Source organism: Apium graveolens, chromosome 6, assembly GCF_009905375.1.
Source record: "Apium graveolens cultivar Ventura chromosome 6, ASM990537v1, whole genome shotgun sequence".
Classification (NCBI taxonomy): Eukaryota; Viridiplantae; Streptophyta; class Magnoliopsida; order Apiales; family Apiaceae; genus Apium; species Apium graveolens.
In genome coordinates this window covers 140148096-140162087 of record NC_133652.1, presented here as the reverse complement: position 1 = coordinate 140162087, position 13992 = coordinate 140148096, and the positions used below count along the sequence as shown (strand labels likewise).

Below are 13992 nucleotides of genomic sequence, written 5' to 3'. Positions count from 1 at the left end.
CGGCGTAACCTCCACCCAGTTTTATGTGAAGGCTACGTGAAGGACCTAATCCATAGGGAACCCCAAAGCCTCGCTTCGGCCTATGTAATGGCGTCAAAGTTTATCAAAGAAAATGATTTCCTCACCTCCATGAAAATTAATAGGAGAATCCGGGACGATGATGAATCCTCGGAACATCGCCGCGCCTACGGAAAAGAAAAGAGGCACAGGACAGACAGATCAATTATGTACAGCAATCCAGGGGGACCCCACTCCGGGATGACTACTCCTGGCCCCAGAAGAGCGAAAGGAAGCCCAAGCCTAAGAGAGAACCAAAACCAGAGCCCAAATGGACTTCGCTCAATCGGCCCCGGGCCGACATCTTGAGAGAAGTCAAGGGAAAGCCCTTTTATTACCCCCCGAAGCCGCTGTTGGCACCACTCGGGAACAGGGCCCGAGACAAGCATTGCGGGTACCACGAAGATCATGGTCACACCACAGAGAACTGCTTCTCATTCAAAATGTTCATCGAAGATCAGATCAAAAAGGGCAACATGAACCAGTACCTACAGAGAAGACTTGATGACAGAGATAAACCTTCCGGTGGAGGGAAACATGTGGTCAACATGATTTTTGGGGGAACCTCCTCCCCGCCCCGGAGTCCAGATGAGGGCAGCGATGTCTTGATGATCCAGCCGGCTGAAGATGAGCGCATATATTTCTCCAATGCAGATTATGAAGTCCTGGATCCCGAGCACAACCAAGCCCTGGTCGTGACTCTTGACATCGCCGACAATGAGGTACAAAGAATTTTGGTTGATAATGGCTCCTCAGCTAACATTGTTTTCGAACACACCCTTAACAGGATGAAGTTGGGACACCTCCGCATGAATCCGTGCCTCGAAGACCCTCTCTACGGATTTGGGAACAATATGATCCCGATCCGCGGGGAAATATACCTCCCCATGGTCTTTGGTACCGCTCCCCGGTAGGTATCTCATGTCATGAAATTCTACGTGATAAGTGCTGCATCCTCTTATAACATGATCCTGGGAAGACCTACCATCACCAAGCTCCGGGCCATCCCGTCTACAATTCACCTGAAGCTGAAGTTTCCCACCCCGGGAGGCATTGGAGAACTTAGGGGGGACTGGGGCACTTCGGGAAGATGCTATGGACAGGCGCCGGTCATGGCTGAAACTGATCCAGAAAACAGAAAGAAGGCAATGGCCTTACCCAAAGGCCAAAGCCGCAAGAAACATCGTGAACATTTCAACAAAAGGCTAAAGCTGGATGTCAACATGATAGAGGACTCGGGATACAGCGTAACCAACGCCGACACCCGGATACAGAAATTTGTGGAAGTAAGAGAGAAAACCAAGGTAGAGCCTGCCGCCCAGACGTTAGAAATAGAATTCGACCCCGGGAACCCCACCCGGAAGTTGAAAATTGGAAAAGGCCTAGAGACATTCTTTCAGGAAGAGCTCATCTCGCTGTTAAAAGAATATACGGATATATTTGCATGGATGCCAGAAGATATGCCCGGGATCGATCAGTTAGTGGCAATGCACAGCCTGGATGTAGACCCGAAGAAAAAACCGATCATACAGAAAATGAGAAATTTTGCTCCCGAATGACAACAAACAATAGACGTGGAGATAGAAAAGCTGCTCATGGCCGACATCATCTGCGAGATCAAGTATCCCGACTGGCTCGCCAACGTGGTGCTAGTCAAGAAGCCGAATGGAAAGTGGAGAATGTGTGTCGACTACACGAGCCTCAATGCTGCGTGCCCTAAAGATTCCTATCCCCTCTCAAATATTGACCAGCTAATCGACGCGACTTCGGGCCATACCATGCTCAGCTTCATGGACGCCTTTTTGGGATACAAACAGGTTCGAATGAATCCCGAAGACATCGCCAAAACGGCCTTCATTACTCATAGGGCAGTTTACGCCTTCATCATGATGCCTTTTGGACTCATCAACGCTGGAGCCACTTACCAGAAAATGATGAACACAATTTTCAAGAGCGAGTTGGGGAGAAATATGGAATCTTATGTAGACGATATAATCTCCAAGTCACTCACCACCCCAGATCACATAAAAGACCTCAAGGAGTGTTTTGACAACCTGAGAAGGTACAACATGAAGCTGAATCCGGAGAAATGTGCATTCGGGGTACCTTCAGGCAAATTCCTGGGATCCTTGGTCAGCGAAAGAGGAATAGAAGCAAACCCAGAGAAAATCAACGCCATCATAGAAATGAAGATACCCCAAACACAGCGGGACATTTAGAAGTTGGCAGGATGCCTAGCAGCCCTGCGAAAATTTATCCCGAAACTGGCGGAGAGATGTCTCCCATTCTTCGAGTTGCTGAAAGGTGCCCGGAACAAGAAGTTCGTGGATTGGACACCAGAATGTCGTACAACTTTCGAGGAAATCAAGAGGCACCTGATGGACCCCCCGGTGCTCTCCAAAGCCAAGCCCGGAGAACCTCTATCTCTCTACATCGCCGCTGGCCCCAAAGCTGTCTCTTCGGCACTGGTCCGGGAGGAAGGAGGAACGCAGAGCCCCGTCTACTATGTAAGCCAAGTCCTCAAGGATGCCGAGAGTCGGTACCCAAACTTGGAAAAATTCGCCTTGGCCCTTGTACACTCCAACAGGAAGCTGAGGCAATACTTCCAAGGCCGAGAGATCAGAGTGGTCACGGACCAGCAGCTCAGGAAGGTCATTCACAAGCCAGATGCCTCCGGAAGGTTAGTTAACTGGGCCATTGAACTAAGTCAATTCAACATCAAATTAGTGCCATGCATGGCAATAAAGGCTCATGCCTTAGCTGAATTTGTGATGGAATGCACCTTCCCAGAATGAAATCAACCCTTACCCCAAGAGATATCCCCGGAGAGAACCAACTCGGGGATGGATTCCTGCAAGCTCTATGTCGACGGATCCTCCACGGCCGAAAGGTCCGGAGCGGGCCTCATCCTGATTAGCCCAGAGGGCTTTACCATTCAACAGGCAATAACTTTCGCTTTCAAGGCGATGAATAATCAGGCCGAATATGAAGCACTCGTTGCCGGGCTCAAATTGGAAAAATCTCTTGGTATTTCAAAAATGACCATCCACAGTGATTCCCAGATTGTAGTCAAGCAAACCAGTGGGGAATATATTGCGAAAGATCCAACACTAGCACAGTACCAGGCAATGGTACGGAACATCTTGGAAGCCACTCCCGATATCACCATACTTCAGATTAACAGAGAAGAGAACTCCAAAGCAGATGAGCTATCCAAGCTGGTGCAGAACACCTCGGACCTCGTTAGCTCGGTTTACTTCGAAGAACTTAAAGTACCCAGCATAGAACAAGCTGAGGTCCTGTGCATCGGGAGCCCTGGCAATTGGATGACTCCCTACATAGCTTACTTAGGAGATGGGACGCTCCCGGAAGATCAGAACAAGGCCAGATACTTAAAATACAAAGCTGCTTGTTTCTTCCTGGAAGAGGGTCAGCTATACAGAAGAACCTTTTCCACACCCACCTTGAAATGTGTGGACCCCGAGGAGGCTAATTATTGCCTCCGAGAGGTTCATGAAGGCATCTGCGGAGACCATCTGGCAGCCAAAGCTCTGGCTTACAAAATCATCAGACAGGGGTATTACTAGCCCACAATACACTCCGACTCTGTCACTTACGTTAAGAAGTGCCCCCAGTGCCAGAAATTCAGCAATGTTCCCAAACAAAACCCGAGCCTGCCGGCTTCGGTGTTATCTCCTTTGCCGTTCGCTGTATGGGGCATATATATCATGGGCCCCTTCCCCCGAGCAAAAGGCGATCTCCGCTACATCCTGGTAGCCATTGATTACATGACAAAGTGGGTAGAAGCTAAAGCCATGAGGACAATCAATCAACAAGATTGTATCAAGTTCATGGACGCAATCGTTATGAGGTTCGGGATCCCTGTAGTCCTCGTCTCCGACAATGGCCCGCAGTTCGTCGGGTCCGAATTTGAAACATATCTGACAGAGCTCGGAATCAAGCACAAAAGAGCGTCGGTTGCATACCCTCAGGGAAATGGACAGGTCGAAGTAACTAACAGAACCATACTTCGGGGCCTGGAAAAAAACTAGAAGAAACCAAGAAAACTTGGCCTGATGAGTTTCCAAAAGTCTTGTGGTCCTACAGAACCACCCCTAGAACGGGAACGAATGAGACCCCCTTCAAGCTGGCATACGATACCGAAGCCCGCATACCAGTCGAAACTGGGTCCCCTTCCCACAGGGTCGTCAACTTTGATGAGATCTCAAACATTGAAGGACTTAAGACCAACCTGGAACTCCTAGATGAGATAAGAGACGAAGCGGTAAGAAAGATGGAAGGCTACAAAGAAAAGACAAGACTCTACTTTGGGAAGAAGGCCAAAATCAGAGAATATGAAGAAGGAGACTTGGTACTCCGACACACTGAGGCCTCGGACCCAACTAATCAGGGAAAGCTCCAACCCAACTGGGAAGGCCCCTACAGGGTTAAAGAAGTACTCCGATCAGGAACTTATAAGCTAAGCTACTTCGGGGGGACCGAAGTCCCAAACACTTGGCACGGAGCCCGCCTAAGGAAATTCTACCAGTAAAGGTAGGTCGCACATTCCGGGATCTCCTCTACTTTTAGGCTATAGCAGCTTGATGTAATTTTCAACGTTTTCCCCAGAATGTACTTTTGTTCTAATGATTTAAATAAAAAATCCGATTTGGAGCACCCCATAGCTCAAAATCGTTCTACTATCATTCGATCACTGTCGCTATCGTACTTAGAAAATTTTATTCAGTTAAAATTTCAAACTAAACCCCTACTCGGGGACCATTACACAACCCATGTGTACTTAGAAAATTTTATTCAGTTAAAATTTCAAACTAAACCCCTACCCGGGGACCATTACATAACCCATGTGTACTTGGAAAAATTTATTCAGTTAAAATTTTAAACTAAACCCTTACCCGGGGACCATTACACAACCCATGTGTACTTAGAAAATTTTATTCAGTTAAAATTTTAAACTAGACCCCTACCCGGGGACCATTACACAACCCATGCATATTTAGAAAATTTTATTCAGTTAAAATTTTAAACTAAACCCCTACCCGGGGACCATTACACAACCCATATGTACTTAGAAAATTTTATTTAGTCAAAATTTTAAAATTTTAAACTAAAACCTCTCCCGGGAACTACAACGCGAACCACGTGTACTTCGTAATATTTTGAGAAAAGGAAACAAAAGCAAATACAAAAGGAAAATATATTTACATTCGTTCCCGAGGCAAACCAGGCCCCGGAACAAATCCAAATCAAAGTCATATGAAAACAAGTTAAGCGAAGTCTAAAAGCCACAAGGGCCAAGTCTGAAACAAGTTATGAAAATAAAATTACAAGGCACTAAGCCTGGGTCTTCATTCTTCAATTTTCGGGAGGAGGAGGGGTCTTCTCACGACCATCTTCGGGAGGTGGAGGCGGCTGAGTCCCGGAAGTACCCGCCTCAGCTACTCGGGCTTCTTCACGGCGGAGCTCTTCAGCAAGGTATAACTCTATGAATCCGTCCATGTCACCACCTGGATTCTCAGGAAGATAGGCAGAAGTAACGTCCCAACAGATATTGACCTTCTCAAAGATCTTGTTGTTAAGCTCCTCGTAGTAAGCAGGAGTACCCCGGAAAGACTCCAGTGCTCCTCTGCCGAGGGCCTAGCAGCAAGCTCCTTCTTCAGGTTCTCCACCTCCGCCCGGAGGGATCCGACCAACTGCTCTGCAGCCTCCCGAGACTTCACCGCCTCAACAACGGCTTGCTTATGCTCTCGAGATTCTTTCTCCTTCACCTCCCGATACTTGGCGAAGTTCTCCTTCTCCTTACTTAGCTCTTTCAGTGTAGCCTTGGTCTTGGTCTCCCTTATGCGGAAGTTGTGGAGAATGGTAGAGCAGCTGCTGATCCGAGCATTGGCCTGAAAACAAAACGGCTAAGTACTAACACAAGGACATAAAAGAAAATGTTAAGGGAGCGACCTTACCTCCGAAACGTCCCGGACTAGATGTTCGAGGAAGGTATCTAGATCCTCCGTGGCATAGCAGTCAAAGTTAGCGGGGGTAGCATAATTATCAAACATTTCATTCCGGCGATCATCCAAGGTCATCCGAGCCAGGAGGTTCTTCAGCGCATCCTCCTCCACCAACTTTTGGCTCTCTTCTTCTGAAGGACCCGACCCCAAAACCCTCCTACGCTGTGGAGTTTCGGACCCACCAACAGCCTCCGTCACAGCCTTCCTCTTCCGCTGATTCAAAAATCCGACCTCCACCTCCTCCAGCTCAACCACCTCAACCTCCTCAGGCTCCAGGACAGCAGGTGGGGTAATCACGGGAGCACTCTGCCTCACACTGTTACCCAAGGAACCAGCATCCCGGGTTTGTGAACCGCTACCTGCACCAGCTACCCTCTTCCCCGAGTCCAACTACACGGCACCACCAATCTTCTTGAACCTCCATGCCAAATCCTTAAATTGCTGCGACATAGCGTAATGGAAGGGATTCAGGAGGGGAAGACCTGCACAAGGAATAACAGTCATTAAAATGAACAGGGCAAAGATATACAACAGGAAAAATACAAGGGAAAAACTACTAAGGCAAAACACTTACAGCCAACATTATACAATGTTTGATTATCTAAAAAGGTGTCCCGGGTCCACTGGGCACCAAGAGCAACCACAAAGTCGTACATCTTCGTCAAGGCATCTCCACCAAGCCTCTCGGATGGGAACCTGCTATTTTTCAAAGTAGTTTTGTACAAAGGCATAAACTCCAGGTCCCACCCCCGGACGAAGATGAACTCCTGGTGCCAGCCCCGGAGCGAGTTCAACATAGAGACTGGAGCCTTTTTGGCATCAGAAGGGAGCCCACAACCATCTATATTAAAGGTAAACTTAAAAAGAAGAGGCAAGGTGGACTTTTTGATTTTAAAAAGATAGTGAAAAAGCTTAAACGTCGGAAGGTACTTCGTCACATGGCAACATGCCATAAACCAAGAAACCCACTTAACAGAGTTCAGAGCTAGCTGGGTGAAGGGTATCCCGTAGACGTCACGGCACAGGGACTTGGTAAACTGATGGAGATTGGGTCTCATGCTACGCAGATGCTCTAAGGGAATTCCTACCCAACCACCAGCAGGACGGTGATAAACTCTCTCGTGAGGCTCGGGCCACCTCCACTCCATATCATCCCCGAAGTGAAATACGGCCTTCACCAGATCATCTACCTGCTAAAAGGTGTACTCGGAGAGGTCGGGATGACGGGGGGCAGGAACATACCTTGTCCCGGGGGCATTATAAAAAAATTGATCCATACGGGCCCCATCATAAGGTTCTAAGCCCCCGGGCCTATAAGCAGTGGTAAGGTCCCTAAAGTAATAATCATGGGGAGGGCTGTTCTCACGACTCCGAATGAAATAATGGTCAATGTCTATCCAAGACCCGTCTCTCCTACCCAAAGTCTGCCCGGGGTTTAACAGGAAGGTAGGCAGCTCCTCAACTATGGCTTGGCGACGGGGAGGCATATTTTCTAGTTCTGGGGAAGAGTCACTGGAAGAATGTTCGGGAAATCCAAAGTGGGGATGGTCAGGTCCATATTTCAGGTTAGCTAATTGTTTCTTTCTACCCCTCCTAACCATATAACCCCGGAGTCTATGCCATTTCGGAAAGAAAAAGAAGAGAAAGAAATACAAAAGCTACTCAGAAACAGTTAACCTCAAAATCAAAATACCAAATTATATCAAGCAACCTATACATACATATATACGCCTATAACACATGTTATGAACAGTCACGAAAGTAAAAATCAAGCCTAGTTTTACACAGATTAAAACCCTTATTCGCACACATACGCATACCAAAACACAAACCCAGATTCTCTACAAACATCGACTTTTTCTTCACAAAACAAAAACTATAAATCTAAACAGCAAACAACCTATTTGACTCGCCAAAACTGGACACAACAAAGATAAACAAATTTTTAAATACTTGAGTACACATGCATTCTAAAATCCCAAACTACAATTACTCAATAAGCAATCACGAAGAAACAAAAAGAAGAATGATGGCAAGTTTAAGAACTTACAAGAAAGCAGGAGAATAAACCGGCTTCAAAAAGCAAAGAGGCTCCCAAATTCGACTTGGAGAAAAATGGCTGAAAGATTTTGTGTTCGCAGTTGCGTAAAGGAAAAAGAAATGAGAAAGAGAGGGTATTTATAGGCACAGAAGGAGTGTTAACCCCCTCAACTACCCCGCAATCCGGTCCGTTGATCGAGCACACATGGCGCAATCCTGAGCGTCTAGAAAATAACCGCTGTAGTTAATGATTACATCGCTGTAATTATTTAATAGGCGTGACTTTTGAGGCAAAAAGGGGGGAAAAAACTGCAGCATTTTATGCATATACATATACTTACACATATATTTGTATAAGAGGCTCAACCGCCGCCTGACACCCCGGGAAAAACGCCAAAGTACTACCCACCTGTCGCACCTGCACCCAGACCTATCCAAACACAACCCCGGGGACTTGTATCCAACAACACCCCGGGGTTAGGGGCCACAAATCAAAGGAAAAATGACAAAATTTTTCCAAGTGCCAAGAATTAAAAGGCCTACCCAAACACAACCCCGGGGACTTGTACCCAACAACACCCCGGGGTTAGGGGCCACAAATCAAAAAAAAATGACAAAATTTTTCCAAGTGCCAAGAATTAAAAGGCCTACCCAAACACAACCCCGGGGACTTGTACCCAATAACACCCCGGGGCTAGGGGCCACAAATCAAAGGAAAAATGACAAAATCTTTCCAAGTGACAAGAACTAAAAGGCCTACCCAAACACAACCCCGGGGACTTGTACCCAACAACACCCCGGGGTTAGGGGCCACAAATCAAAGAAAAAATGACAAAACTTTTCCAAGGACAAGACCCAAAGAGCCTACCGAAACACCATCCGAGGACTTGTACCTAACGACATTCCGGAGTCATGAGACAAATGAAAGAAGGGAATGTTTTCCAACTACTCCCCCATTCGGGAAAACCCGCATGAGGGAGTGGGAGGCAAATGATAGGCCATAAATAATCAGGCCCATATAGAAGAACAGAGGCCCAAAAGAGATGCCACCCCAGGCCCAAGTCGGAGTGGCCCCCGGTGCCACGTGGCACATGATAAAAAAGTCAACTGTCTCATGTTACCCAAAATAGAACAATTGCATTCCAGCCATTCACGGGTAATCATCCCAAGACAGCTCTGATGGAGAAAGGACACCTGACCACACAGCCCATCTGGACCGTCCAACCTGTCACCAACCAAGAATGATCAAAGGCCAGGATAAAGAGGTACAAACCCCAAAAACCCTAAATCTTGGGACCTATAAAAGGCCCCAAAAAGAGGGTTTTAGGGGTTAAAAAACATTTGACTGCTACACACATATACACACACCGTCACATATTTTTGAATAGCTCATTCTTCCCTCTTCTTCTTCTTCTTCTTCTTCTTCTTCTTCTTCTTCTTCTTCTTCTTCTTCTTCTTCTTCTTCTTCTTCTTCTTCTTCTTCTTCTTCTTCTTCAAGAAAGCCCATTTCTTATTCTCACGCCGGAGTTGCCGCGGGTCACAACCCCCCCTCCGGTTCTGTTTTACAGAGACCCCTACTTAGCAGGTTAACCGCACTCCAACCGCTACGGAAGTCAGGTCCCAGCACGTGTGAGAAAGGAGAAGACCTGGGAAGAAACCGAGTTATCACTGATAAAAATAATTTTTTTACTGTCTAACGTGTCAGTTTCAAGTTGTATTCTTATTCTAGTATTGATCCCAAACAAATGTCGTGTTGTGTCTTTTTCATTAATCTCATTTAGTTATTGCATTGTGAAGGTGGATTTGGATTGATATAATAATGTTTTGGATTTGGATTCATCATTTTCATCAATTTCCTCCTTCAATATATCAGGTTAAGAAGATGACATGTGAATTTACATCCACATTAATTAATGATCAGAACTCTAGTAACTTTGATTCTCTAATCGATAATCGTTATCGCCATATCGATGAGACTGAAATACTAAAAGATGATGTTAAGGATCATCATATTAATGATAATAATGTTGTAGATGGTTATGTTTCTTGTTGGAGAATTTGTCTTTAATGTGATATAGATGACGATGATGTGATGGTGAATTGATATATCCCAGTGCCTTCACCTAACAGTTTAAGCAGTTTGTGCACCACATATGCCTGGATCATTGGTGCTCAATTAAGGAAGTTTTTACATTCTCGCATTGTACGACTTGTAAAGCCAGTGAAGTTGGAGGATATTATGATGTAAAATTTGATTTTGACTCTTTGTGGCAACATATATGTTCATTGTGCTTTTTATTGTACAAACTGTACTTGTAGTAATTTCTACTATTGCGTACTTATTGAATAAGGACAAATCTTTTAGATATTCATTTGATGGTAGCTGGAATCGTTTATTTCAAAACATCATATGCCATTGTACTATTGTTTAGGAGTGCTAGGATTCCCTGTACTACTTAAAACTTTCAGGCTCATACTGTATTGCTCCTCTTAAAAATAAATCTACTTATGGTTATATATTTTAATGTCTAAACATGTAGATATTAAATATCCAGTTGTTATATAGAGATCACAAACTAAAGTAGTATTTATTGAGTATATAAGAACAAATTTTATAGTAGCAGACCCACTATTTAAAATTTTGACACTTAAAGTCTTTCATGGGCATACTGCTCACGGGGTGTTGTGTGGCGCCCCAAAATCCGAGGCCAGGAATCTCGGAGACCACGCTATCTAAACTACTACAACCACACAACTTACAGCATAATATATAAATACTCACGCTTCACGACCCCACACTTATCACACACGCGCACACACTTACATGTTATTGTCTTGGAAATTAACCATTCATAACTAGAGTGATTTCAACCATCTAGTGATAATTATTACAACCCAAAAGTGATTAAGTCTTACCGGGGAGTAACCTTTAAGTAAGGCTGGTCCGCCGGCCAAATATACGCTTCTTGTTTATTACCTTACATAAGTCATACTTATAAATAAGCCGAACTAAAAATAACTAAAAACAAATCCAGCTTATTCAAACTACTTGTGGTACAACACCAAACAGTCTACGGAATAGCTGGCCATTTCCTACCCGTTTCCTGGCTGTGGTTCTCATGGCAGGCATCTTGATTCACTGTTGTGTTGTGTCAATTTAAGAAAACAAGTATGAGCTATAATGCCCAGCATAATAATGTACAGTATGAAAATGACTGTATGATAACCTACGTAAAACATCATATATGATAATTATGTTTTATTCGAAAATAGTTTTCCCTTGGTGATACACACCTTCTTATGAAAACAGTTCTTTAGGGGATTTTATTATCCTGCGAATACCTTAATAGGAAACCCAGCACCTAGGCTTGGGTTATGGTATTGCATCACAATTCCAATTGGAAGAAATTAGGACACTCATTGGAGCCACCGTATACGATGATCAGTCGTAACACGATAATAGTAACCTTTTCTACTAGTAGAAGGACGACACTTTCATAACCCGGTTATCACCCTTGCCGCTTTCGGGCTACGTGTCCCATTTTTGGGTATACACATACTTCACAAGTTCCTGAGTACACATAGTACCTTCACCTGCGGTACCATTGATAGTCCATCTAGCACACATAGTGTGATGCCCCCGGCCCGGGATGACCTCAGTAACCCGACCCGGGGATGTCATTCTACTAAACAATCCAAAATATATCTCCATAATCTCAAGCTTGGCATCACAACATAACTTAAAGACATATTTAACCTTACATCAAAAGTCTTATATCATACGCCTCTAAAGGTTCAGAATACAAGTCTAATACAAAATACATATTAAAATATTTCTTTCAATTACATACTACTTCTACTTGCAAATCCAACCAAATCTAGTACATCAATTCATCACATTTTTACCCTTTCCTGAATATCCTTCTCCAGAATTCTTTCTTGTAGAGTTTGTACATAAAAAAGGATGAGCTCATAAAGCTCAATAAGCATATATTGCACAGTTCAACTGAGTTTTATTCACAAAACTTAATGAGCCAAATCAATATTACATCAGAGTCATCAAAATATTTTCTCACATTAAAAATGAGTATGAGTATTCAAACATGTTCAATTCACAAGTTCACAAGTTCTACTAGTGGGGATCCCGGCCAGCTAAACAATTGGTTTAGCTTTACTTTCCAAAGGAAGCATCACAATTCATAGAATCAATGTAAGAATACTCATGTCTCATCAGAAATCATCACTAAAATATTCACCAAAAGATCATAAATTATTCACAGTGAAGTGTACAGTATATACTTACAGTGCACCACATTCCAGTCTAAATTAAATCTCAAGTCCAAACAACTTCGTTCCCTAAAATATTCACACATTTATTTATTTATTATTAGGTCACATCTATATTTAGTCTCTACTTATTACTAATATAATCACAAACAATTAAATAAACTAATAATACAATTAAAAATAATCAACAAATTTTTATTAAATATAGCTCTGGTTCTTACTCTATATTCTCAGTCTTCTTCTTTTATCTTTCCAATGCGGGTTGCGAGTTTTCTATTCTTTATACAAGCTGCTCTATACCACATTGAAAACATAATGAAACCAATTTCCCTCCAATGTCTATATAAACACAACTTAATTTTAGTTTTATGCTTAAGAAAATTTAGAGCTTTCTCTTGGCTTTAAATTAGTCAATTTAATTCGGTTTTAAAGTTTTAATGTAAAGAGAAATAAATAAATTTCTCATAACCAAGTAAAATATGGGGCTTGAAGGTTAAAAAAGACTTTACTAAGTCCCACATTGATAAGATATTAGAGATGTTATATCTCTCTTTCTATATTATGCTACGAAGCCAATATTAGTGGCTTGATTTTGGACTACATTTAGTCCCACATCGAGAAGGTTTTGAAAGAGATCTTCTCCCAAGTTTATATAATACTAGTAGGCTTATTTGTTTCAAAGAAAGCTCACCCCTTCCCATATTGGAAAGTTGGGTCTAGAACTTATAAAGTTCTATATAATTGAATTAAATAAAAATTCTTTTATTGGGCTAAATTAAAATAAAAAGTTTAAGCATAAGTTAGCATGAAAATGAAAGACTTTACTCTTTTGAAACTAGAAGAATTAAAGTATAAAACAGTTCACTAAATTTCACTTTTAAGTCCCACATCAACAAGGTATAAGAGATATCATTTTAGTTTCTCTATAAAACTCAAGACTTATGCACAATTTGATTTGATAACAAGGTAAACTTGTCCCACATTGAAAAGATGTGAGCATCAGATTCCTACCTCAACTATATATTGAGGTTAAGCATTTGCCTATTAACTAAAAATGGAGTTTGGCTATTTGGCTAAGCTCAATTAATATTTGGCACGATGAATATTAATTCAAATATAGTTTAATATTTTATCTTGGGGCTTAATAAAAATTGAGACCCGTCCCTTAGTCAAAATTTTTCTATTGGGTACCCATAATATATAATTATAATTATAATTATTATTTTTTTTATTTGGGGACCGAAAGTATATAAAAACTATCGGACCTCTTTCGCTTAGTCAATTTTTTTTATGGGAGCCTTGATACCAAGGCAAACCAACATTTCACAATAATAGATTTTATAGAAGGAAAATTATAGTAATGCTCATCCAAATATACATAAATTACGTATTATTCAAATAAAATGGAGTCGGGATATTACACATAGTACCAGAGTCTACCCCTCCCATGTCCTTTAAAAGATTTCTATCAATCTCGAGAACTCGAACCACATCGAAGTTCCCCAAGCGTTTTGCTTGTTGATAGAAACAGCTTATCTCACTAAGATATAAGTATATATATGTATATACGTACTTCCGAGAT

At 42.7% G+C, this 13992-nt stretch overlaps 1 protein-coding gene across 1 annotated transcript; it reads left to right on the top strand.

Moving 5' to 3' along the window:
* Nucleotides 1-2900: 2900 nt before the first annotated feature.
* Nucleotides 2901-3644, top strand: LOC141665486 (uncharacterized). Its single transcript, XM_074471472.1, has one exon. It carries the CDS (start codon nt 2901-2903, stop codon nt 3642-3644), a length of 744 nt encoding a protein of 247 aa, XP_074327573.1.
* The last annotated feature ends 10348 nt before the right edge of the window (nt 3645-13992 follow it).

Excerpts from the sequence above, each read along its gene's own strand:
- LOC141665486 (XM_074471472.1), top strand. The coding sequence starts at position 2,901 with ATGGATTCCTGCAAGCTCTATGTCGACGGATCCTCCACGGCCGAAAGG.